At 52.8% G+C, this 23,799-nt stretch overlaps 11 protein-coding genes across 11 annotated transcripts; 5 read left to right on the plus strand and 6 right to left on the minus strand.

Moving 5' to 3' along the window:
- Positions 1-250: 250 nt before the first annotated feature.
- Positions 251-628, plus strand: ASPBRDRAFT_132340 (DUF1183 domain protein; the record flags this gene model as incomplete). The annotated part of the gene is made up of 1 exon (XM_067618428.1): positions 251-628. A coding segment is annotated over one exon (378 nt), but the record flags the coding sequence as incomplete, so codon positions are not given.
- A 905-nt stretch (positions 629-1,533) lies between these two features.
- On the minus strand, positions 1,534-3,346 carry ASPBRDRAFT_198718 (transcription factor TFIIIB subunit BDP1; the record flags this gene model as incomplete). The annotated part of the gene is made up of 2 exons (XM_067621232.1): positions 1,534-3,239; positions 3,319-3,346. 2 exons carry the CDS (start codon positions 3,344-3,346, stop codon positions 1,534-1,536), a joined length of 1,734 nt encoding a protein of 577 aa, XP_067476407.1.
- A 487-nt stretch (positions 3,347-3,833) lies between these two features.
- ASPBRDRAFT_198719 (E3 ubiquitin-protein ligase BRE1) lies at positions 3,834-6,379 on the plus strand (the record flags this gene model as incomplete). Its single annotated transcript, XM_067621233.1, has 6 exons — positions 3,834-4,022; positions 4,148-4,291; positions 4,348-4,399; positions 4,457-5,004; positions 5,061-6,134; positions 6,206-6,379. The coding sequence occupies 6 exons, from the start codon at positions 3,834-3,836 to the stop codon at positions 6,377-6,379; spliced, it is 2,181 nt and encodes a 726-aa protein (XP_067476408.1).
- Positions 6,380-6,676: 297 nt separating this feature from the next.
- On the minus strand, positions 6,677-8,143 carry ASPBRDRAFT_295481 (urease accessory protein UreF). The gene is made up of 2 exons (XM_067622672.1): positions 7,850-8,143; positions 6,677-7,752 (listed from the first exon to the last, which is right to left on the minus strand). Exons 1-2 carry the CDS (start codon positions 7,989-7,991, stop codon positions 6,986-6,988), a joined length of 909 nt encoding a protein of 302 aa, XP_067476409.1. The 5' UTR covers positions 7,992-8,143; the 3' UTR covers positions 6,677-6,985.
- Positions 8,144-8,165: 22 nt separating this feature from the next.
- ASPBRDRAFT_295467 (protein kinase COQ8) lies at positions 8,166-10,854 on the plus strand. Its single transcript, XM_067622670.1, has 3 exons — positions 8,166-9,060; positions 9,117-9,399; positions 9,456-10,854. The coding sequence occupies exons 1-3, from the start codon at positions 8,296-8,298 to the stop codon at positions 10,559-10,561; spliced, it is 2,154 nt and encodes a 717-aa protein (XP_067476410.1). The 5' UTR covers positions 8,166-8,295; the 3' UTR covers positions 10,562-10,854.
- On the minus strand, positions 10,822-12,729 carry ASPBRDRAFT_295648 (alpha-mannosyltransferase). Its single transcript, XM_067622674.1, has 2 exons — positions 11,143-12,729; positions 10,822-11,077 (listed from the first exon to the last, which is right to left on the minus strand). The coding sequence occupies exon 1, from the start codon at positions 12,621-12,623 to the stop codon at positions 11,148-11,150; it is 1,476 nt and encodes a 491-aa protein (XP_067476411.1). The 5' UTR covers positions 12,624-12,729; the 3' UTR covers positions 10,822-11,077; positions 11,143-11,147.
- Positions 12,730-13,430: 701 nt separating this feature from the next.
- Positions 13,431-14,298, minus strand: ASPBRDRAFT_46457 (uncharacterized protein). The gene is made up of 2 exons (XM_067625643.1): positions 14,075-14,298; positions 13,431-13,996 (listed from the first exon to the last, which is right to left on the minus strand). Exons 1-2 carry the CDS (start codon positions 14,246-14,248, stop codon positions 13,763-13,765), a joined length of 408 nt encoding a protein of 135 aa, XP_067476412.1. The 5' UTR covers positions 14,249-14,298; the 3' UTR covers positions 13,431-13,762.
- Positions 14,299-15,109: 811 nt separating this feature from the next.
- ASPBRDRAFT_131985 (putative Snf1 kinase complex beta-subunit Gal83) lies at positions 15,110-16,641 on the plus strand (the record flags this gene model as incomplete). The annotated part of the gene is made up of 3 exons (XM_067618385.1): positions 15,110-15,849; positions 15,959-16,544; positions 16,594-16,641. 3 exons carry the CDS (start codon positions 15,110-15,112, stop codon positions 16,639-16,641), a joined length of 1,374 nt encoding a protein of 457 aa, XP_067476413.1.
- A 783-nt stretch (positions 16,642-17,424) lies between these two features.
- kae1 (O-sialoglycoprotein endopeptidase) lies at positions 17,425-18,675 on the minus strand (the record flags this gene model as incomplete). The annotated part of the gene is made up of 2 exons (XM_067620011.1): positions 17,425-18,158; positions 18,324-18,675. The coding sequence occupies 2 exons, from the start codon at positions 18,673-18,675 to the stop codon at positions 17,425-17,427; spliced, it is 1,086 nt and encodes a 361-aa protein (XP_067476414.1).
- A 609-nt stretch (positions 18,676-19,284) lies between these two features.
- Positions 19,285-20,987, plus strand: ASPBRDRAFT_57693 (ribosomal lysine N-methyltransferase; the record flags this gene model as incomplete). The annotated part of the gene is made up of 4 exons (XM_067627788.1): positions 19,285-19,435; positions 19,544-20,139; positions 20,204-20,431; positions 20,493-20,987. 4 exons carry the CDS (start codon positions 19,285-19,287, stop codon positions 20,985-20,987), a joined length of 1,470 nt encoding a protein of 489 aa, XP_067476415.1.
- A 303-nt stretch (positions 20,988-21,290) lies between these two features.
- ASPBRDRAFT_295695 (enhancer of polycomb-like protein 1) lies at positions 21,291-23,741 on the minus strand. Its single transcript, XM_067622675.1, has 4 exons — positions 23,300-23,741; positions 22,676-23,158; positions 22,314-22,610; positions 21,291-22,258 (listed from the first exon to the last, which is right to left on the minus strand). The coding sequence occupies exons 1-4, from the start codon at positions 23,456-23,458 to the stop codon at positions 21,455-21,457; spliced, it is 1,743 nt and encodes a 580-aa protein (XP_067476416.1). The 5' UTR covers positions 23,459-23,741; the 3' UTR covers positions 21,291-21,454.
- Between the last annotated feature and the right edge of the window lie 58 nt (positions 23,742-23,799).

The following is a 23,799-nucleotide window of genomic DNA, read 5'->3' on the forward strand; positions in this document are numbered from 1 at the left end:
CGGATGCAAGAACCGCCCCCCAGCTTGTTCTCTGGGGAGGACACGTTGGAACTTGCACGTTCCATAATTGATATCTGATCTAGAGCTACTTACTGAGGTTATAAACCGACAAAGTGTACTGATACCACGTCGCCTTACCATTGCTTGTGTGCTTGCCATCTAAGCGCTGCATCATCGTCGGCAGCATGCTTATGCTCACTCTCCACTGACGAACATCCAAAGCTATCATTCTACAAGAGACCCTCTCACAATGTACAATCTACTCATAATACAGCTCCTTCTCTCCCTCCTCCTTTTCCCACACGCCGCTCTCTCCGACCGACCCCCAGGCAAAGATGCCATCCTCCTCTCGCGCGTCCGTTCCCTCACCCTCCGCGGAAACCGTCTCACCACCTCACGACGAGTATCTCCAATCCCGCAGCTAAAATGCACCGGCCCATCCAAGCGCATCTGCAATTTGTACGAGATCGACACAATGCGGTGCACAAACGAAGGCTACGACTACGACGAAGAAGACGTCCAGTGGACCTGCACTGCATCACTCCCACCAGAACTTAAGCTCGGGGCTACGGACGTAATCTGTGAGGGATACCGGAATGCCGACGACAAGTGGATATTGAAAGGGAGCTGTGGAGTCGAGTATCGCCTACTGCTGACGGAAGTCGGGGAGGAGAGGTTCGGACACATGCGAAATGAGAGACCAAGCTCTTCGAGTGATGAGCTTGGCTCTGTAGGACGAGTGATATTCTGGGGGATCTGGATCGTGGTCTTTGGGATAATTATAATTGGGATTCTTAAGGAGTGTTGTGGGTTGGGGGCGAATCGGCCACAGCGACGACGTCGTGGAGGAGGAGGAGGAGGTGGTGGTGGTGGCTACGGGGATGATGGTCCTCCCTATCCTGGGCCTCCGCCTCCGTACTCGGCCTCGCCGCCTCCTTATGCCCCTTCTTCGGATCCTAATGAGCGTTGGAGACCTGGGTTTTGGTCGGGTGCGTTGGGTGGTGGGGCGGCTGGTTATGCGCTGGGGAGAAGAAGCGCAGGGAATCGGTCTACTTCGTCATCTTCATGGACCCGGTCTTCCTCATCCAGAAGATATGATGACCCTGGTGAGGGTAGCTCAGGATCGCGCACTCCACGCTTCTCCAGCACCACCGCAAGTACCGGGTTTGGCTCAACACGCCGCAGGTAATAGCCAGGAAAGAGACAAGGTGCGGCAGTCGATGCTCTGGAAAGTATGCGCTATAAGCCTTGAATTCTTTCGATATACTCCTTGCAACGGCCGAGCACTAAGATACATGTAAGACCAAATCGTCGGATAATTCCCACCATTTTAGTCACCGCATTGCAGTAAGCTAAGTAGAGTAAACAAGCAGACATTCACCATCACCGGGGGCAAAAGAAAGACGAACAGGGACCCAACTAAACTCCTGCGCCAGGCAGTATGACTGGTCTGGACTGCAACGCCAAAAACGCCTGTATTCCCCGCATGGTATAGAAATCGGCCGTAAAAATGAAATTATTGATCTTGTTTACTCAAGGTATATCATCAATGGTGCCCAAAACCTCTTCCGTGCCACCAGCCATGGCTTTCATGGCTTGCTTTCTGTTGTTCCGCTTCGCTTTGACAGGCACATCGTTGCCCTGAGTGCCGTCGGCACCACCGGCCGCACCGTCAGGATTACGAAGCATCTCTTCCTGCGCTTCCTTCTCTTTGGCGTGCTGAGCCTCAATCCGCTTCCGTTCCTCGTCTAACTCTTGTTGGATCAGCCTGGGGTCATCGTAGACAGTATTGGTCATCTCCGAATAGGTAGAGATGTCAATAGGCTCGCGCGGGCCGAGTAGTGTTTCTTTGATACGCTCGGGGTCACGACGTTCTTCGTTGTTGAACTTGAGCTTGATCTGGCGCCGGGACCGGCCAGGGAACAACTTGCTGATCATCATGAAATCCGTACCAAACATGCGCAAGCCCCGATAGAAAAGATCGGTCATCTGCTCGTCCCACGACTCGGTCTTGGAGCGTTTTCCATATGTCGCCTGGTTGATCTTCCGAGTGAATGAGTTTTCAATTACATCCTCGAGTTCCCCAGCATTCCTCGCGGCATCTGCATGGCGATCCACCTGCAGCGAAGCAGTATCGAGCACAATCTCTCCGTTTACAATCCTCATCACGGGTCCAGCCTGGGCCTTGTTGTCTGTATTGTCACCCTGGTCCTCCGGGGGAGACGCGTCGTTCGAATTCTCTTTCACCGGCGCCTCGGTATCGCCTTCTTGTTGCGCTTTCTGCTTACGCTCCAGCTCAGCCTGTTCCATGTTGCGCAGCTCCGTTTCTCGCTTGGACATTTTACCCGTACGCAAATCCTTGCACAGCTCCGACATCTTGACCATCGCAGGGGCGATCTCAACAGATTCGGCGCCTTCGGGAGTCGGCTCGCGCTTCTTGCGTGTCCGAGGTTTTCTTTCCTTCTTCTTCGTCGCATTTTCACCATTGACATCCTTCACCGATCTCCGTCTTGTCTTCGTTGGCTTTCGACCTTGTTCGGCGGTAGTTACCTGCGAGTCGGCTCTAGGGCGCGCATCTGTGCCTTCGCTATCAGTGAGTGCAGCCTGGGTAGCTGGAGGGGTAACGAGTTGAGGATTGGCGTCTATCGCAATGGATTCGTTGGCGCGCGTAATCGTAGTAGCAGGAGGAACATCAGAAGCGGCGGAAACGGTGGGGACAGCATCAGTCGTGACGGTAATGGATTCTCCGGTGGTCTTGGGACGCTTGGATGGACGAATCACTGTCGCGTCATTATCAGGCCGGGATATCCGTGTATCGGACGCAGCTGTCGCAGTGTCCGTCGCAGAAATCTGTGTTTGCTCTACTTGGGGTTCTGGTGCGGTAGGTGTAGGCGGAGTAGGTTGAGGAGGGGTTGAGATCTGTTCTATAGTTCCTGGGAAGACTGCAGACACCGAAGCCTTCCGCTTGGGACGAGGAATTGGAATGGCTGTCGCAGACTGAGGTACAACGACATCCCCCTTAGGAGAAACTGCTGGCTCATCTTGAACTGAAGGTTCAGCGGTAACGGAGGGCTGAATAGCGGGGGCCGGCGGACCGGGTTCGGGAGTTGGTTTCTCTGTTGGGGGTTGAGGAGTCTGAGAGGCAGATGGCTGGGAGACTACACTGGGTCTTCTCGGGGGAGCGGAAGCTGGAGGACGGCGAGCAGGCGCCTTGGGGGCAAACTTCTTGCCCGACTTATCTGCAGAGGAGGGATGGTTTAGCAGCTGTATGAAAGGCGGGACGGGACACGGGAAGAAGGAGGGGGACAAAGAACGTACTAATGGCCGAACTGGAAAAGGACTTCATTCTGCATGCCGGTCATCGCTGAAGCGAAAGGTAAGGGAGGGACGAAATGAGAATAGGGAGATAGGAGGGAAGGATGATGATGTGAGGCTGGTCCGTGGTGGTTGGTAGTAGGTAGTAAGATAGAAGGGGACGGGGAGTAATAAACCAGCAAAAAGTCTAGATTGGCGGGCGGAAAGAGCTGAACCTGAACCTGAACTCCTGGGGAAAGTGGGCGCGGTCACGTGGGAGGCGCGAAGGGACGCTAAACTGGCAGGCCGAAAATCCTCCTGGCTTCTTCCTGCTGGGAGTCTTTGCTTATCTCAACTCATTCCCTCTCCATCCCCCTCTCCCACCTCTTCCTCGCTTTCCCCCTTCCACCCACCGTTTTAACCACCACAACCACCCCCCGTCACCTCTTTCACGGTCGGAGATTGTTACGGTCCCTGCTTTCGGCCCGTTGCTGTTCAGTGGTGACGGCCTCTTCTGACGTATGCCTCTTTAGCCACTGATGCCGGCCGCCGAAGCATCCCCCGTCGCATCTTCCGATTCCGGTTTTGTCATGATGGAAGACCGGAAGAGAGCCGCTGCCTACGATCATAATGATTCTGCTCCGCCCTTGAAGAAGCAAGCGACTTCGGTCAATGGTGGTAGCAAACCCCATCCTGATGCTGATATGCCTTGGAAAGATGATTTGGAGGTGAGTCCCCGATCTGCCCACGTGGGTGCCGACTTATCCCAAGGGTTCCCCTAGATAGGATTGGAACGCCAAAGTCGACTCTACCGCTACCCTCCAGGTGACATACTGACGTCTTTTCGTCGCAGCGTTTCCAAAAAGACGCAATATGGCGCCAGATGCAGGAGTACAAACGGGAGAAGGTGTCGCTCGAGGCCAAGCTGAAGGAGATGTCCAAAGCCACCGCCTACCACAATGACCATCTCCGTATCATAGATACCTGGTACAAGCAAGTGAGTAGATCTTTGTATTTTGCTCATCCGGTGCAGATTGTCTGACGAGTCGACAGTTGGTCGACGAGGTCAAATTGCTCATGGGCGCTGCCGAAGAGGATGCCAAGGGTGGGTCCCACTCATGCCGGCCGATGGTTTACATGGAAACGCTAAACAAAATTCCAGAACGCCCGACTTTCCAAAGTAGCCTGCTGTTCGATGATGTCGACAAATTTGAGAAGCACCTAAAGTCCCGCTCGGAGGATATTCGCCAGGTCATCTCTAGCTTGCTGTCCAAATCCCCCAGGACCTCACCCGAAGCTTCAGAGTTACAAACTCAGCTCGCCAAAAAGCTGGCCGAGGAGAAAGCCACCATCGCGGAATTAGAGAAAGCTCTGTCCGAAAAACAGCAACTCGAAGAAAGTTTAGAAGAAGCCTCTTTACGGTACATGGTAGCCGAGAAAAAGCTCGATCGCGCACGAAGCTTGACAGTTGCCAAACTAGAGAAGCAGTACATCTTAGGAGCCCAACGCCCCGGCGGCGATAGTGCGTCTGCACCCAAGGAAGAGCCTTCCGCGTCCAACGGCGCGACCCCTAGCGGCGAGCGGAGTCCTGCATTGGAAGAAGCCCACAACAAACTCGTGGCCGTGTCTGAAAAGCAGAAGGAGCAGCTTCAGAAATTGGAGAGTGAGAATGCCAAACTACTGACTCAAATAACGGATCTAAACGTCAAGGTACGCCCACCCGGCTGGCCTTCTAGACTCGCACAGTGCTAATGTGAGATGGGCAGCATTCACGACTTACTGATGATGACTACGCGCATACGGACTTGTTCAAGCAATTGAAATCCCAGTACGATGATGTTGTTACTCGAATCAATCACTTAGAAGCGACCAACGTGCAACTACGAGAAGAAGCGGCCAAATTCCGATCGGAGCGAACCGCCTACCGCAACCAGGTTGACGAAGAGGCACAAAATGTGATCGCCGAGAAGGAGGCGCAATTGATGCGGGCAGAATCCGATCTGGCACGGATACGCAACGCGCGCGACGAACTTTTGGCGGACCAGCAAATGCGGAAGGCTGCGCAAGAGCAGGAGAAAACCGCGGCTACAAAGGTGCAAGAACTTGCAGATGCTGGACAGGCCCGGATTACGGCATTAGAATCTGAGGTTCAAAGATTGCGCATGGAACTAGATAAGGAGAAGAGCACGTCACAGGGCGTCGACGAGATCCCGATCGAAGAATTGCGTACTAAGTTCAGCAACCTGGAACGTCAGTTTTCGATGCTTAATACCGAATTATCCTCGATGCAAGTCGCCTGCAAGAAGTACTCGTCGTTGGCATCACAGAAAGTCACCGATTTCAGCGCATTGGAGGAGAAGGTCGCTCGACTTATTGCGGAGAAATCCAAGGCCGATCAGAAGTATTTCGCTGCGATGAAGAGCAAGGAGGCCAGGGAATTTGAAGTTCGCACACTGCGCATGCAAAATGCGAAGACTTCGGACATCGTGTCGCAGCTGAAGGAATCTGAGGCAGCTACCCGTTCTCTGCTTGCCAACATGGAAAAGCAGGTTAGCGAGACCAAGGAAGCACTGAATTCGATGATGAACAAACATTACGCCGCCCAGCAACAGGTCACGGAGAAGAACATCATGATCGAGGGCTTGAACCGGCAAGTGGCCGAACTTAAGGCGTTGTCAGCTTCCAAAGATTCGACCTTGGCTAGTGCGTCGAGTGCATGCCGCCAAGCTGAAACGGAACTGGAGGGCCTGAAGGTGACCCTGGCAGATACCAAGAAGAGCCTGGAGAACTGGAAGAACAAGAGCCTCGGGAACTCTTCGTCTGAATATGAAATGCTGAGGGTGTGTTTACCTTGCACCTATTTGCCGTGATTTTTCTATATCTGATCATGCTCGCTAACGTAACCCTACAGACTCTGGCACTCTGCACTGTGTGTCGCCGCAACTTCAAGAACACGGCCATCAAGACCTGTGGTCACGTGTTCTGCAAAGAATGCGTGGAAGAGCGCCTCACATCGCGGTCCCGAAAGTGTCCCAACTGCAACAAGTCCTTCGGCAACAACGATTACATGCATGTCACACTGTGATCTGTTTAGAACCCACCATCCTGGGTTCACCTCCTAACTTCATGTATCATAGTCTCTTCTTTCCTCTTTCCTTCCTTTCTTGCCCTTCTCGCCTTTACCATTTTGCTCACCTACGTCACTTTATTACGGCTTGATTTCTTTTTTTACCCATTGCGCTCCATAATCATGGAAAAAGGCTCATGGTGCGGTGTTTTACTGTGGTTTAGCAGGACTGGATATCAGAGGGCCGGCGTTCGATCTAAATCTGTTCCTATTGATCGGATATTTTCTTTGCATAGTGGCCGGGTTGTTTGGTCTTCGGGTTACCGGTTTCTTTTCTCTGTTTCCTTCTAATTTTCTTTCTTTCTTCGTTTCTCTTTTTCTTCCTTTTATTTCTTTCTCATTTTCATTTCTCTTTTCTCATTACCTTCCGGTCCAGAGGAGTTGTTTTTGGATACCCACGTCAGTGTTCGAGCGGCACCTGGGTGGGACAATACGGTGCATGTTGTAGGATTAACTAAGACGTCACGGCGGAGAGAAAGATGATGAATGCAGCTATATTCATACAGGAATGTCACCTTTGACCAAATAAGAATCGAGAGAGGAGCTACCGTGCTGCTCAATGCATTATGAGTTGAAGATTCTGCTATATAGAAGTTCGTGTCGTCCCACCCAGAGATCGAGGGGTGGCACAATTTGTCCTGCATCTTCGACGGGAGTATCCCACTCACGCTCTATGCGTTGAGTGATCATGCTCTGCAGGCCCTTGCTGGCCAAGATGTTCTGGGCCTGATAAGGGCCCATTACCGACGCACGGACAGCAGCGCTAAGAACGGCCTTTGCATGGTTCAACATAAAGACATAGGCAGTCTGGTGGGCGTCCATGCCCATGGCCAGACATACCACCCCCCACAATGGCGCAAAGTGACCTTTGGGCCCTAGTTCGTCAGTGCCCAGCGAGGACTTCAGTATGTCGCAGAATTCCTCGACCACCTTCACTGCCTCGGCAGCGTTTGGATTAGCGTGGAATGGGTTGAACGCATACGTTTTCCGGAAAGCGCGTTCCCAGACTCCGAGCAATGCCCGCCCTTGGGCGAGACTCGCCCGCTGGGCAACTATGCAGGGGGTAGACGCATCGAGGTCATTGTCCAGAGTTTCCAAATCCGCTGGGCATCTGTATCCTGCCAGAACGTATGGAAGTGAGGTACTTGCCATTGAAGCAATCGAGAGCTTCAAGAAGCGATGAAAGGATGCAATTGGGGTCACCGAGCGAGGAAGGGGTTTATTATGAGCCAGATAGGACTCGAGGCCGCTGGAGTAGGCGAACGAGCCCAAGGGAAGGGCTGAATCCGAGAGGAGGAGCAGTGCATGGCTGGGCACTATTTCCGTAGCATCTGGAGCGTAGTAATTTGTGGTTAGTATCTTGTAGATGGAAAGGGTAAGTTGAAAAGAAGGGTTGTACGAGGAAGAACGTCCGGGGGGCAAACACACCCTCCGGTACCGGTAGACATGAACCCCCGCCGCCCTTGTGCGACGCGGAGGCCGACGCTAGACGAGCACGTGCATTGCGCAGACGGTCCTCGAGATCCACGATCTCTTGCTCGATATCCTGCACGTTGGTCTTCACTGTCATTTGCCCTCACCAAACAAGTTAAGGCGGCCGGTACATGGCGGTGATGAAGGAAGGGAGATCCGCGGGAGGAACATTCGCCTTTAAATACTATTATTGGTTTTATCCGATCGGCTGTCTTCCTTATCAGTTGCCTCCGGACCTCTCCGGGGGGCGGTGCCGCCCGGCAGAAAACCACCGCGGCTTTTCGAGGCGGGAGAAACGCTCGCCGGCTTGCTCTCGCGCTTCTCTCCCAATTGCTTCATTTTCCATCATGCGAAGACGGTAGTCTGGAGACCAGCCCGGGTTTCGTACTACTTCACTAATCATGTCGGGCAAGCGTCTGTTGGACGCGATCCAACTGTTCAATGTCGCCAAGTCCGTGGCCGTGAAGCACCTCGAGGTGCGGCAGCGCCAGCTAGACTTATTTACCAGGACGTCGACCCTCACCAAAGGCATCAAGAGCCAGGCCGATGGCCTCTGTATGACCGCACAAGCTGCAGCAGCCTTGGCAAAGCGGTTCAATGACCCCTCTCCCACCGAATCGGCACCCGCACCGCCACCCCGGGCCCCGAGCTCATCCCCCGCGCACACGAATCTCTCCCCGGATGAGGCCAGGAAAGCACAACGACAGGCAGAGTCGCAGATCCCTTCATCTACGGCGGAACACACCGGCTATGGAGCTAGTCAATTGGATGTTAGCCAGCAGCAAGATGTATTCTATGAACGCTCCAAACAGACAACCCCCGGCTCGTCGGGACTTCCTAGGGTTAAACTACCTAAGACGTCCAGCGACACGCAAACAGGCATCAACACTGATATCAATGCCGACGTATTCCACTCCCCCGTAGGCACCGAGAAACCTGCGTCGTCAACCCAGCCTACGGAACAACAGGAGGAGATTTCGGAGGATATGATGAAGGAAATATTCCACAGCCCCAAGGTTGCTAAGATGCTGTCTCGGCAAGCTGCTGCGGATCTAAGATACAAAGGAAGATCTCCGATGCCTCCTCCTTACGCCAAAGCCATTGAGAAGGAGGGACTATCGAAAGAAGAGGCCCAGGTGGTGGATGACATTGTGTCAACAACAACAGTGAGTGCCAGCAGTCGCAGCCAACTGGGGGTCTGTATCTAATGAAGTGCCCGCAGGTGGAACCTGAAACCGCCGCAGCTCTGAAGCAGCAGGAAACATACAAGATGATTGAGTCTCGCGTTCCCGCCTCTCGACTAGGTAGACTGTGGCAATATGGTGGTCTAGCTACATCCATGGCCTTTGGCGCCGTCAGTGAAAGCCTACGACGAGCCACGGGGAGCCAGTCTGAAAGCACCGGTTCCCTCATGTTCAGCGCAGGAAACATGGAACGTCTTGTCGCAAAACTCTCCAAGATGCGCGGAGCGGCCCTCAAGCTGGGACAGATGCTGAGCATCCAAGGTACACTCACCCTTACTCCATTCACTCAATGAACCCACTCCTCTAACACCACCTAGACACCAAAATGCTACCTGACTCCATCCACGAAGTCCTCCAACGAGTCCAGGACCGCGCAGACTACATGCCGGCCTCGCAACGCGACAAAGTCCTAACCGACAACCTCGGCCCCAACTGGCGCGACCTCTTCTCCTCCTTCGACGAAATCCCCATGGCAGCTGCCTCCATCGGACAAGTGCACGGCGCCGTCCTCGCCTCCACTGGCCAACCGGTAGCCGTCAAAATTCAATACCCAGGCGTAGCCGACTCCATCGACTCCGACCTCAACAACCTCTCCATCCTCCTAACCGCCTCCCGCCTCCTCCCGCGCGGCCTCTACCTCGACAAAACCATCGCCAACGCCCGCACCGAACTTGCTTGGGAATGCGACTACCACCGCGAAGCGACCTGCGGCGAGCACTTCCGCTCCCTCCTCGCCGACGACCCCGTCTTCCACATTCCCGCCATCATCCCCGAAGCCTCGGGCAAACAAGTCCTAACAATGGAACGGCTCAACGGCATCGCCGTCACCAAAATCCAAACCTTCACGCAATCCCAACGCGACTGGATCGGCACCCAAATCCTCCGCCTGTGTCTCCGCGAAATCACCGAATTCAAATACATGCAGACCGACCCCAACTGGACCAACTTCCTCTACAACGCCGAGACGAACCAACTCGAACTACTCGATTTCGGCGCCTCGCGCGAATACCCCGATGAGTTCATCACGAAGTATGTGCATACGCTCATTGCGGCGGCGAGAAACGATCGGCTGCGCTGTGCGGAGCTATCCCGCGAATTGGGATATCTCACGGGTCATGAGAGTCAGGAGATGGTCGATGCGCATGTCACCTCTGTTATTACCATCGCGGAGCCGTTTATGGAGTCGTCTCCAGATGTGTATGATTTCAGGGATCAGACTATTACGGATCGCGTGAGGGGGTTGATTCCCCTTATGATTCGGGAGAGGTTGACGCCTCCGCCGGAGGAAACGTATAGTTTGCACCGAAAGCTGAGTGGGGCGTTTTTATTGTGCGCTAGGTTGGGCTCGAGAGTGCCGTGTAAGGAGATGTTTAGGGAGGCGGTTAGGAAGGCGCAGGTCGCGGGGACTATTGAGAGGGAGTGATTTGATTGTCTTTAAGCTAGGGGGGAAAGTGTACCTTTAGGTGGTTGTGGAGGTGGTGCTATTCTCCCCTCTGGATTGTATCATTAGGTTAGATTGTATGTATAGAGATTTACATCAATGTGTTGTATTTATAGTAGTGTGGTGTAGCTAGGCTGTATGGGTATTGGTATATGGTACATGAAAATAACTTAGAAGCAAGGCTGGATGGCATGGCGTGACATGACATGGCGTGAAGAGGTGATTGTGAATATCTGTATATTGTCGAAGAGGAAGAAGTTGGTCCTGATTCCTGGAATTTCCTGTTGCTTTATATAGAAGGTATCCAAGGCAGGTCCAAAGTATCTTGGTATGTTGTCTCTATGATGAGACGTGGGCGTATATAGGTCGCTCCTACTGGGGCAAAATGAGTCGAATAGTCTTCGTCACTGCGTGTCTCGGTGAGCCGTTGCTCATTCCCGATTAAAGTGGATCAGGCATCGACTCATAAGGTCGAATCCGACACCATAAGTCAAGAGACTATTTTCGTGAAGATGGTTCATAAGCGACCAGTGCTAAGGCTGAAACCCGGGAACCGCGCGAACCTAACTCAACGAGCATGCCCGATACCGAACATGGCGTTCCAATAGTTCGTCACCCCCTTGCAGATGCCCTTCTTATTCTTCCAAGTACTGAATTTATCCTCAAGTTCGCACGCTGTCCAGAGAATCTCTTCCCAGAATCGCTTCTCGACATCAGTGCCAAAGGCCTTAATTACCTCGTTGGGTATTGTCCATGCGCGCGTGTAGCTCCCGTCATCTGCGAAAGCCGGGTTCACGGCCTGCTTGTCGAACACAGTGGCCGGGTTGAACTTGGGGAAATTGGCGTGGATGAAGAATGCTCGAGGGGCGGGGGCCTTCGACCCATGGACCCGCCACTCGCCTTTCAGCGTCAGAGCGTAGTCTTCAATTGGATCAAACTGCACCATAGCAGAGCCGGCTAGACCGCCCTGTGTGCCATGGCCGATGGCGCAAATCGGCTCCGAGACCTGGTAGTATGGCTCCTGAAGGGTCATGGCGGCTGCGACGAAGGTTTCTTTATCGCCTTCACCTGCTGCGCCTTGCGAGAGCAACGGGTAATAGAAGTCGGGACCCCACATGTTATAGTAGGTGCTTAGAAGAAGGGTTTTCATGTGCGTCTTCTTCGATATCAGGACCTCTCCGGATTCGCTGGACTGTCGGACTGCGTTCTCGGGATACGGTTGAGAGGCAATCTCATAGTAGTAGGACGAAACGGTGGATGCCCAAAAATCAGGCCAAGTGACCATATTCGTCGAGGGAAAGGGGCCGTTGACGAATAGCATTTCCGGGGAGTGAAGCGGGAACGCATCGGCATCCAAGAAGAGGATTTCTTCGAATGACGAGAACAGCATTGCGAGAAGCTTGAATTGGTATTTCTCGACCCTCATATCGCCCGGGACGGCATCGAGAATTTCCGACAGGAGCACACATCGCGCATTCAATGATGGCAGGACCACCTCGCAGATGTGCTCTTCATACTCCCCCTCATCTGCGAGGAAGACTTCGACCGGTAACTTTGAGCCTGTTCTACGAAGCATTCGGAGCGAGATGACCAGCACGGGTAGGTAGGAGCCCCCCGCGGTGGAAACCAGGCCTCGCGTATTCCGTGTATAATTCAGTTGGGGCGGGTTGGTATTGATCGCATCGACAAATCCACTGTGTGCATTTTTCATCGTATCCACGTCAAACGGGAGCATGTCCAGCAGCTCCGGGCGGTCTTCTGGGTTCGATTGTTCGAATCTAATTGACGGTGCCGATCCTAATCTCAGAGGTGGCTCGCATTTTGGCTCATGAGCGGTCAGAAGTGGCTGAAACTGACGCCAGAATTGGATATGGCCTTCGGTATGTCTGCTGCTCGAGACGGTTTCTTGGTGTGTTTGTATGGATTGGGCTTGTTCAGTGAGAGGATAGCTGCGCCATCGGGAATAGGACCAAGTGAGTGTTAATATAATAAATATCGCAAGTAGTACGGAGCGCACTCGTAGAAACGCTCGAGAGGGAAACATTGTGTCTGGTATGCTGCGACAACAGGAATGTCAACGGCTGTCAACGGTTTCGTGGTCTCCTTAGAATCGCAAAGTATACCACGGAGGGTCTGACGTAGTCGTTATATCGGGGAAAAAAACCGCTAGCGCAGGGGAAAAGGCATTGGAGGCGTTTCGGGGAGGCGTCAGCAAGGCTCGAGGGGAAATGTAACGAGGCTGTTAGATGGAGAAGACATGCGCGTCGAGCAAAGGAGCAGTAGCGCACGCTTGGAATTAGAATCAAAGGAAGGAAATGAGTGTTGGGGGGGATTTTGCAAGGAAAGACTGAAAGACGGAGATGAACAAGCGAAGCGAACCCTGGACAGATTGCAGGATGATCCGTTCGAGACCGATGGGGGTTGTTCTTGTTGATGGTTCGAGAGACCCACAGGGACGATGACTCGGTGATAAGCAGTTCGTTCACTTCAAAGTAGATTATACTATGTATGAGTTGAAGAAACAATCAGGAGTGATGACATCGGTGTTACTTGATGGACCATGGTTAGATGGTTTGCAGTGTGATGCTTATTTATTATTTATACTTTTTCAGTAGTTCGTATTGCGGTGAGTAGAGGCGGGAAAAGAGAAGCAGATAGATGGCTAGGATAAATATTGTCTAGTACTCCGTAGAGTCCATCGTAGAGTCAAAGTAGTAGAAAATTGGAGGCCATTCTAATAGTTAACGGGATAAATTGGGGGTGACTTTCTTCCTCATTTCCCCGTGCAAAGTCATACCCATTGAAGTTTTGAACTGTTGAATTAACTACTCTAATTGCAGTGGGGAATTGGATGAGCGGCAGGGTCCCATCCAGTTTGTCGCGGATTGATTGCGTCAATTAACCCGGAGATTACCATCCGTCTGCCCCCGCTAGACTCTACTAACTAACTACTCCGTAACTGTCATTCATGCGGTCGAACCACTGTCAGGAGTTAGGCTACTTACAATCTACTGTGAATCAAGCTAACAGATGCTAATGCTAAATAATATAGTACAGACGTAATCATGCTCATGATTTCTTTAACGCGCCCGTCAATCCTCGGCCCGGCTACTTCTTCCTCTTCGAGAATCGTAGACGATGCCATGCTCCCATCGCGTTGAGCGTATCCCTCGCGTCAGTCCATCACTCCGAAGTATCCTCGTCAGACGCGTTGGAATCGCTCGGAGAAGATGCTCTTTTGACCTTCTCAAGTAGACGTCCCTGAAAGCTATTCCGTCTACGGCGAGTTGTGCTAATCATCTTCCGTGAACTAAACCATCGATGAATCGCCTCCACAGTAAACGAGGACCCATAGTGTATTGATATTCCCAGGACCACCCCCATTAAGGCGGCTACTGTGAAGTAGCTGAGAATGGCCTAGGTGAACTATAAGTGTTCATTCCTCGGGTTGAGACCAATACTTGCTTAACAGGATAATAATTGATCCATTCGTACCTCGAATTTGATTATAAGACTTAGCGGAGAAAGGAGCACATAGAGGACGATATGGGCCAGGATCCGCACTGGCGAGGCTAGTACACTCGACAGCCCATAGATCCAGGAAGCCAGGTAAGCCAGAGCATAGAGCACGGCACCGAAGGTCGCTGTCAAGCCGGTAACCCAAGTCATTCGCGTGGCTAAAGTAGTCCAGGAAGCGGCTGGTTCGTTACATAGAGCATTCCTTGTGCATCAAGGGGAGAAAACCAATGGCATAATCTTGTTGTGCAATGGGAAGGGATGCACCAGTAGAGTAAATAGTTATAACACAGTAAATGATGATGGCGCTACCTGTATGGTAAGCGGTCTGCTGTGGCAGAAATAGGTTGTTTTGCTTCTTCGATTGTTATCGTTAGATAATACTAGATTTGATTTAATTGTATGGGCAAATCAGTCCTCTTCCAACCATCACATTTTATACTCCATTCCAATGTGGTGGTAGTGTGAGCAAAGATCATGAACATATTTCTCTCGGAGACTATGGAGTATACTACAGTTGGCTATACCAAGTCAACATTCGGAGATGACAGCCGACCGTCGGGGCCGACCTGGAGGGAGAGCCCTAAGCCCTAAGGGGGACTTCTCCATGGGACTAGCCCGTCCGGGGTCGACGACATCGACATCATCAACTCTTTACTTCGCTGCCCATCGCATTCTTTCTCTTCGATCCTCGCCCGTTGCTCTGTTTATACACCTCTTTCCACCCCATCCATGAGCCGGCGCCTTCATTATCTCCGCCAGCATATACTATCCTAGACCCCGCTTGCATCCGACGGCCTTTTTGTCCTTCCGATATTTCCCCCATCGCCCCGACTCCCTCGTTATTTTCCGTTACCCCTCCGCGTTTCAAACCCCGACACCATCTGATGCTGGCATCCCAACCTTGACAACAGAACCCTCGACTCGTCTTTTGTGTTTCAACACGGCATCGAGCCTGCCTTACTCACTTTCCTTTCCATCCTACAAGCGCCGTCCACCGGCTCCCCGCTCCAGATGGGCAACAATCCTTCCAAACCCCCTGCCGGAGATGCCCAATCGCCGCCGGCTCCCTCGGCCGCGGCGGGGGACAAGAAAGTAGCTCGCCGGTCATCGATACATACACCATCGGGCACCACCAAGGCCTCCGCAGCCGACCCCTCCGCCACCAGAGAAATTGCAACGGGCCACCCGACCTCCCAAGCTCAACCTTCCGTCCAGCAGCGTTTACAATCCCGCAATGTCACGGACCTGCCGACGCGGAATCAAGATCGGCCAGACCGTCAGGTTCCAAAGAAGCCAGATACTCGCTCCAAGGACATTCCTGCGCCCGATCCGTCCAACCCCGTCCAAGTTCCGGGACCTCGGGCGGCTGCAAAGCGTGACGCCGTAGCACCCTCTGGCCCTCCCCCCAATGCCTATTACAGTGCCTCTGTTCATCTTCAGCGTCCACCGCGGATGCCGCTGCCCATTGGGGATGCCACAGCAACCCCCGGCTCACCAATTATTGGTCCGGAGGATTCGTATATGGGATCAGTTGCGCCCGACCATTTGGGTGAGCACCGCGATTCGAGACAATCTACCGTAGGTGGCGCCACGGTCGACGATGATGAGGCCTTGGATGAACTTCAACCCTATACCCCTAGCGGTGTGGGAAGAGCTGTGCCGACTCTCATAGAGTGGACTGCTCCTGGTGATAAGGTCTACGTTACGGGAACATTCGTGAACTGGGAAAAGAAATTCCGGCTACATCGAAGGTATGTCATGCCGTCTCGTTCCCTGTCTCATATATATATCCAGTCGCGATCGATTGTTGTCTGGGCTTATTGTACGTTACTGGAACTAACTGGAATTCCGCTTGGATAGTGAGAACAACCCCGGCGTCTTGTCCACGAGACTGAACCTCCGCCCGGGCACGCATCATTTGAAATTCATTGTCGATGGTGAAATGCGCGCGTCAGACAACCTTCCTACGGCGGTCGACTTCACGAACCACCTCGTCAACTACATCGAAATCAGTGCTGATGACGTCAACCGGTCACGGAGAGAAAGCGATAAGGTCCCTGATGGCGTTCGACCTCCGCAGGTCATTCCTGGGCCGGTCGGAAACGATCAAGAGGGGTCCACCGTGGAGGAACAGTCGGACAGAGAAGAGCCCGAGGAGATTCCGCTTGGTGACTTCCGTGGTGTCATCCCACAATTTCTTCTTGATCTAGACCGAGAGGAAGAAACACCAGAGTACCAGCAGGCTGTGAATATCGTTGGGGATGCGCCTACCCCGCCGAGTCTTCCGCTGTTCCTCGGCAAATCAATCTTGAACGGCACCACACCCATGAAGGACGATAGCAGTGTGCTCAATTATCCGAACCACACTGTCCTCAACCATCTTGCTACTAGCAGTATCAAGAACGGTGTGCTTGCCACCAGCGTAACGACTCGATACAAACGGAAGGTAAGTTGGCGCCTCCTTGTCACGAACTCACGGAATTAACGGTATGTAGTACGTCACAACGATATTGTACAAGCCGACAGATGATATTACAGGTTAGCCTGTCGATGAGATAAGGTGCCCTGCGCGTCCCCCATGCCTTTCACCTAGCCAGAAGGGGGATTGTATTATCCTGGCTGCCGGTGTGGGATTGAGCGTCCGTATGTCGACTGTATGGTATTTCTGCGTATGGAGCTGGAGGACAAGACACCGATTACCCTCGCAGCATCAAGGGAAATAACGGCAGGTATCTCCTTTGATTATATCTCTCGACATGCCGATATGCCCATAGCCGGAACCCAAGACCAAGCCACTTTGCATGATTTACGCGCCTATGGTTGCTCGATGTCCGACTATTTGCGGTGCAGAAAGCGCCATCATTAGACCATTGTTGTTGTCGGTGTTCGGAACGATGCATGGCTAGCGACAAGTATTTGATAGCTAAGCCCCTGTTGTTAACCTTGCTTGCAGCTGAAATGCGCAGCTGTTTTACATAGGCGTTACTGCTTTCGGCCAACCAGGAGTGTATGATGTGCGCCCTTAACGCTTGCTTTTACCCCATTGAAGGGAAACCTAGTCGTGACCGACTTGTTTGTTACCACCCTAACCTGTCATTTGATTCCGTGGGCAACATTGAGTCGATTTCGCCATTCGTTACTCGGTAACAAGAATGCGGTCAAGCGGGCCTCGATCTATACTAGCCCTTACCTCAGTTGACCTGGAAGTACGGATGCACTCTGGGTGCTGAATCCCGTATGATCGGAGACCTTTTGCTCATGACTCTATAGATTATATTCATCTCATTCATCTAAATCATCATCATCCAATGGAACAAGAATAGAAATCAATCCCTCCATTTGACAAAGACATCGTCCGTCCGGAAGCGCTGAGTACAAGTGGAATCCTTCAAGGGCGTTGTGCTACCGGACTTATATGCCAGTAACCCGGCCTGCGCAATCATGATGCCGTTATCAATACAGAACCTCTCGTCGGTCGCATGGATGGTACCCCCGCGGTCGCGCGCCATGATGCCCATCATTTCCTGCAGGCGCTCATTACAGCCCACCCCACCGACGATCAGGACATCCTTGGAGCCGACATGTGCCATGGCGCGCTCGGTGATCTCGACCAGCATGGAGTAAACCGTTTCCTGGAGCGAGAAGCATAGATCTGCGCGCGTCGGTTTCGCGTTCTCCAGATCGTCCGATGTAGACGCATTGTTAGCCATATCCTCATCATCGTTCCCATCTCCGTCCAAGCCGTACTGCACTGCCAGTGCATCAATGGCCGCCAAGATACCGGACATGGAAATGTCCATTCCCTTGACCGTGTACGGTAGATCGACCAGTTTCCTACCCTTCTTGGCTAATTGTTCGATATTATATCCCGGGGCGGGGTCGTTGGAAATGCGCAGCGTGCGCGCAAAGCGGTCTAAGCAGTTTCCTACTGCGATATCCAAGGTCTCGCCAAAGATGCGATACCGTTGGGAGCTGTATGCAATGACTTGGGTGTTTCCTCCGGAGACGTAGAGGACGACAGGGTTTTGTGCACCGGTAATCAATCGACCCATTTCGATATCTATATATATACAACCAGGGCATTTGTTAGCGATGGTTGCAATAGGGGGGCCAAGCTATAATGAGAGCCCATGGATTTCCCCGCAAGGTGCAAATGGCACCGGGGGGAGGAGGGAGCATGATAGATAGAATGATAAACCGAGCAGGTACTAGGCATAACACATACGTCCAACACAATGATTCACGCCCACCAATTCCTTGCCCCATAGTAAACTCAACATGCGGGCCGCAATGGCGGCACTTTGAAGAGGGGCTCCCATGCCGGGGCCCTTGGTGAAGCAAATACAATCCACATCCTTGGGGGAGATGCGAGCGTCCCGGAGGGCCTTCTTGACCAGCTTCACGACCCAGGCGCGGTGGTGACGGGCGGTGTCCTTGGGGAGGAATCCTTCTCCCGGAGGGGTGACATAGGTGTGCCGAACATTGGCCAGCACCTGCGGGGGCTTGCCATCGTCGGGATGCACCATGATGCCCACGCCCAGCTTGTTGGCGGAGCTCTCAAGACCGATAGAAATCATGATGTGCAGGGGGTATCTCGCTCAATGACGGAAAAATAAAGGATCAAGATCTGAGACGATGGAACTTCCCCCGGCTGGAAGGTGTGGTTAGTTGTTACAGACTGATCAAAATTTCGAGGCCGCGGGCGTGAGCCAGTCGCGGAGGGGCAAATTCGGTGGTGGTTCGGGAAGGTAAGTTATCGGGCGTGTTATCGATTGGCCCGTCTTGGTCTGCCGCAGCGTTTATCCGACTGTCATTTCGCTGGAACACCCAGTTACTGTACCATACTTTCCTTACATACACCGTTTGCCTGCCAAACTAACTAATTACTGCTAATTAGTTACTTTTACTACTACTAACTACGGAGGACCACCTGATCCCCTCAACTTCCACACCCCCCGTCATCTCTCTCATTCTCTCACCTTCCCACACACTCTCTATTTCTTCTAACACCTGGCTGGCTATCTCAGCAGCTGCATCCTCTCCTTCTTGTTCGGCTGCAAAACTGCTATTCTTCCCGCTCCTTTCACTCCTGAGCCGTCTTTGACACAGTAGTGGTGTGGGGTGCCGAATTTCCTTTTTCTTAGGTCGAGACTATTCACACAATCTCTCCTCCATCAACCTCCCAAATGTCTTCCACCGCCCATTTTCCCGACTCGGGAAACTTCCAGCACCAGTCAAATGAGTTTCTCACTTGGCTGGCTGGCAAGCCCGGCGTCAAAATCAACCCCAAGATCCAGATTGCTGATCTGCGCTCCCACGCTGCGGGCAGAGGTGTCGGTAGGTTCCCATCCCAGACGAGGTTTTATCCCGCTCGTGCTTGTCTCATGAAACCCGTTTTTTCTTGGAAGTGGCTCCCTCTCTGATGTCCTCGTGTCACTCTACCAGTGGCTCAGTCCGATCTCGACGAAGGTGAAGAGCTTTTTACCATCCCCCGCGCACACGTTCTCTCGGTTCAGAATTCCAATTTGAAGAACCTGCTCTCCCAGAACCTCGAGGATCTTGGCCCTTGGTTGTCTCTCATGGTTGTGATGATCTATGAGTACCTTCAAGGCGAGCAGTCGGCCTGGGCTTCATACTTTCGGGTTCTTCCTCGGAATTTTGACACCCTCATGTTCTGGTCCGCCTCCGAGCTTGAGGAGCTTCAGGGCAGCGCTATTGTCGAGAAGATCGGGAAGCAGGGGGCGGAGGAATCCATTCTCGAGTCCATTGCCCCTATCGTGCGAGCGAATCCGGCCCTATTTCCTCCCATCGACGGTGTTGCCTCTTACGATGGAGACGCTGGAACCCAGGCCCTTCTGAACCTCGCACATACTATGGGGTCACTCATCATGGCCTACGCTTTTGACATCGAGAAATCGGAAGATGAAGAGGCTGAGCGTGAGGGTGAAGACGGCTACTTGACCGATGAAGAAGAAGAACAGTCGTCCAAGGGCATGGTCCCTCTGGCCGATCTGCTTAATGCGGATGCTGATCGCAACAATGTGAGTTCTTATTTCGGTCTCGAAATCTTGCTACGTGGTCGCTGATTCCAGATTTTCTACTTAGGCTCGTCTTTTCCAGGAAGAAGAAGGCTTGATCATGAAGGCTATCAAGCCCATCAAGGCGGGCGAGGAGATCTTCAACGACTATGGGGAGATCCCACGTTCTGACCTCCTGAGACGGTACGGTTACGTGACTGACAACTATGCCCAATACGATGTTGTCGAACTGTCATTGGACCAAATTTGCCAGGCTGCTGGCCTTGGACGTGCCAATATTGAGAGCCAACCTCCGGTAAGTTACCGACCATAAAACCCACCCCGAAACCGAAACTGCATGCTGACTCGTACGTTAGCTACAATTTCTTGAGGACTTGGAACTTCTTGATGACGGCTATGCCATCCCAAGGCCCTCGTCCCCTGAGGATCCGTTGACTGATATTCTCCCGGATGAACTCTTGCTGCTGCTGAAGACCCTATCGCTCCCCTCTGACCAGCTGGAGAAGCAGCGCTCGAAGAACAAGCCTCCCAAGCCATCCTTTGGTGATGCCGAAGCCGCTATATTTGCCAAGGCTCTGCAACTGAACCAGGCCCAGTATGCGACGACCATCGCCCAGGATCAGGAACTCCTCGCCCAGTTGTCGCAGCTGGAAGCATCCGGTCCGGTGGAAGGATCTGTTCGTCGCAAGAAGATGGCCATTCAGGTCCGCCTCGGCGAAAAGGAGATCTTGTACAATCTGTCCTTCATGCTCGCCCACCAGTTCGGAACCGCAGTTCAGAGCAACCCTCTCAAGCGGGCAGCAAATGGTGACAGCGACGAAGCGCAGAGGAACAAGGCTCCGAGGACCTGACGCCTATTCTCGAAAACGAAAGACTGTTTTTATTATGATGGATAAGACCAAAAGTTTGATTTTTTCCTTTTTCATCTAATTAATATCGATTTTTGTTATCTTCTTCGTCGCTGACCTCATAGCCTCACTATCCGTACACGAGTCTATCGACTGCTCGGCTGAAAAGAAAAGAAAAAAGTGGACAAAACTGGCTATGTACACTAACTTTCGCATAATACCAGGGTCATGTCATAAACAAAGCATCATCCGGCGACATCATCCTGAGGTTTGAACGCTTCGCAGCGCTCCGGAAAGAAAAGATATTCGGGGTATGGGGTAAAGAATCAGGACGTCCAGGGGGGTAAAAGTACAGGTGAGGATAAAGGAATATGTCGAAAGAACAACGCCGGCCAGATGCGAAACATGGGGTGAAAGATTAAAAAGCATAATCGGAAGGGAAGAAAGAGGGGAGAAGAACAAAGCCCAGCTTAGGTCTCTGAAGTGGAGGCAAGGGCACCGGGCCCGGGATTGGATCCCATAGTTTGCCCTCCGCTTGGTGGATTGTTCGCCGACGTCTGCTCGGCCTGCAATCGCCGTTGAGCTTGAGCTTGAGCCTGTGCTTGTTGAGCCTGCGCCTGCGCATGAGCTTGAGCTGCCGCCGCTGCTTGGTCTCGGGCCTTGGCTGCCATGATGGCCCGATGTTGCATGATCTGGATACCGTACTGGTCTCCTTCGAATTCGAGATCCTCATCCGAGTCCTCCTGATCATACTTGAACCGATCGGCCTTCCACGGATCCATTTCGACTCTACAACGGGACACCAAATTTCGACGATCGATCCACAGACGACCGCCACGCCCTATGCGTCGTCTGAACGAGGGCATCTTGCTGGTGTCCACACTCAATTCCATGGCATGTGGAGCTAATTTATCTCGGAGAGCAATTGCACTCGTGGTATCTAAGGGCGAATCCAGCATATTATCGGACGATTCCGATGATGGTGGCGTGGGCAGTTGGGTGGTGATTGCAGGGCGGAAAGAAGCAGCATCGAAAGTTCGCTCTGGCGACGGGGAGAGTGGTGCTCTTGTGAAGTCCACATAGCCCTCGTTCCACTTGACGTGCTTGGCGATGTTCTGCTTGATATCGCGCTGAATCTCGTTTTCCTTCTCTGCCTGGACGTCCTCCAACAGCTGTAGGTCTTCTGCAGCCTGTGTGCCAGCCTTGGGGGGCATGCGCAGTTGAGGCGCTGCCGGGCGTTGCACTGCTGATGCTTCTACTGGCTTCTTCTTCGGCTGTCGCAGTCATCAGCATGTGAAGCAAACGGTCACGGGTCTGCATAGGGCTCACCTTCTGGTTGATCAGGTCCTCATCATCGTCCTTGATGTTGAGCTTCCTCTTCATTTCCTTGACCTCCGACCTTTGCAGGAACACTTGACGTTCGATGGCCAGCATCTCCTTCCGCGCTAGCTCGCGTTGACGCACCAATGCGACCATCTGTCGAGCATCTTCCAGCTCCTTTCTGAGTCTCCTCAGCTTATCGGCACTTTGCGCATCCCTGCCACGGGTCTTGCGCGTCTGCCGCACCTCACGTCTACGGAAGCAGACATATGGGTCTGTATCATCGGTGTCACGGCCAGCCTCAATCTGCGGTGATCGTTAGCACTCCGGTCTTGCCAAACCTCATGACTGCCGTTAGCGAGGGGACTCACCTTCGGTGTAGGAAGTAGGGGCTCGTTTCCGTTGCTGGTTCTCCTGGACTTCCAGTATTCATAGATGTCCTTGGCGAACCGCTTTACACTCTCCTCTACAGCTGGGTCCATCGCCTGTTGAAATTCTTCGAAGCTCATGAGGGGCGAGTTATCTACAAAAGCATATGGCTGCTCTTTTCGCGATGTGAGCTCGAAGAAGCTCATAACCTCTTCGAACTGGTCCTCGGTGCACCGATTACCCGCATCGCGTTTTTGGTTGAAGATCTTGAGGAAGACATCGTCTTCCTCATCCATGCAATACGGGGCTCCGCAACAGTCCTCTACCGTAGCAGAGAAGCGAATGTAGGTCGCCGGTTGCGAGAAGATAGGTGGGTAGAGCTCATCATAGCGCAGGTTACTGAGGACCGTCTCCGGCGTCGGGATATGGGCTTCTTTTACTTTTCCCTGCGCCGCCGCATTTATGGCGACCTGGAGATGGAATTCCTATGCAAAAAAAGGCGTTAGCAGGCGCTGTTGCGGCGTTGCTGCCGGGGTGCGAAATTTTCACGATGGGGTGAGGTCGGGATGATGTCACGTGATATACGCAGGGATGCTCGCAACGGTCGGGGATGAGGCATGACTTACCGATTCCTCGGCCTTCTCCACGCCGGTCTCAATCTGTTGTAGGGCATTTTGGATTTCATCGTCGATAAGATCTATGTCGTGCTCCCGGACTATGGGGATGGAGGCCTTGGAGGTGAGCTTTTTCGGGCGCGTCCTCCCCATTCCCCCGTACCTAGTCATACGAACTTTGGGGCGCGGAAAAGGGCAACGACCATGGGCGAGGGGGGCTAAAATTGGTATCAGGCGATAGGGCCGATCATGCGAAAGCGCGTAGATGTAGTTTCGTGATGAATGTCGATGGGGATGGGACGATATCGACGAGGGAAATCTCGTAGTAATTGCACTGGCGGATGAGTTGACGTTGCAATGTCACCCGGCGGTGGCCTGTTTTGGCCCGGCGCACGGCCTCAGGGGTTCGCTTGCCTGTCCGTTTCCGGTTAGTGCGGGGCTGCCCGATATCAAATTGCCGGCTGGGGGAGCCTCGTTGCTTGCAGTGATTGATATCAATCAATCGATCTGTT

This window comes from Aspergillus brasiliensis (assembly GCF_001889945.1).
Source record: "Aspergillus brasiliensis CBS 101740 unplaced genomic scaffold ASPBRscaffold_11, whole genome shotgun sequence".
Taxonomy (NCBI): domain Eukaryota; kingdom Fungi; phylum Ascomycota; class Eurotiomycetes; order Eurotiales; family Aspergillaceae; genus Aspergillus; species Aspergillus brasiliensis.

Excerpts from the sequence above, each read along its gene's own strand:
- ASPBRDRAFT_295648 (XM_067622674.1), bottom strand. The coding sequence starts at position 12,623 with ATGTTTCCCTCTCGAGCGTTTCTACGAGTGCGCTCCGTACTACTTGCG.
- ASPBRDRAFT_295481 (XM_067622672.1), bottom strand. The coding sequence starts at position 7,991 with ATGACAGTGAAGACCAACGTGCAGGATATCGAGCAAGAGATCGTGGAT. Across the intron at positions 7,753-7,849 it reads ATGTCTACCGGTACCGGAGG|ATGCTACGGAAATAGTGCCC; the intron begins GTGTGTTTGCCC and ends ACTACGCTCCAG.
- ASPBRDRAFT_46457 (XM_067625643.1), bottom strand. The coding sequence starts at position 14,248 with ATGACTTGGGTTACCGGCTTGACAGCGACCTTCGGTGCCGTGCTCTAT. Across the intron at positions 13,997-14,074 it reads GTCTTATAATCAAATTCGAG|GCCATTCTCAGCTACTTCAC; the intron begins GTACGAATGGAT and ends TAGTTCACCTAG.
- ASPBRDRAFT_295467 (XM_067622670.1), top strand. The coding sequence starts at position 8,296 with ATGTCGGGCAAGCGTCTGTTGGACGCGATCCAACTGTTCAATGTCGCC. Across the intron at positions 9,061-9,116 it reads ACATTGTGTCAACAACAACA|GTGGAACCTGAAACCGCCGC; the intron begins GTGAGTGCCAGC and ends AAGTGCCCGCAG. Across the intron at positions 9,400-9,455 it reads ACAGATGCTGAGCATCCAAG|ACACCAAAATGCTACCTGAC; the intron begins GTACACTCACCC and ends AACACCACCTAG.
- ASPBRDRAFT_295695 (XM_067622675.1), bottom strand. The coding sequence starts at position 23,458 with ATGACTAGGTACGGGGGAATGGGGAGGACGCGCCCGAAAAAGCTCACC. Across the intron at positions 23,159-23,299 it reads TGGAGAAGGCCGAGGAATCG|GAATTCCATCTCCAGGTCGC; the intron begins GTAAGTCATGCC and ends TTTTTTGCATAG. Across the intron at positions 22,259-22,313 it reads AGGACCTGATCAACCAGAAG|CCGAAGAAGAAGCCAGTAGA; the intron begins GTGAGCCCTATG and ends TGACTGCGACAG.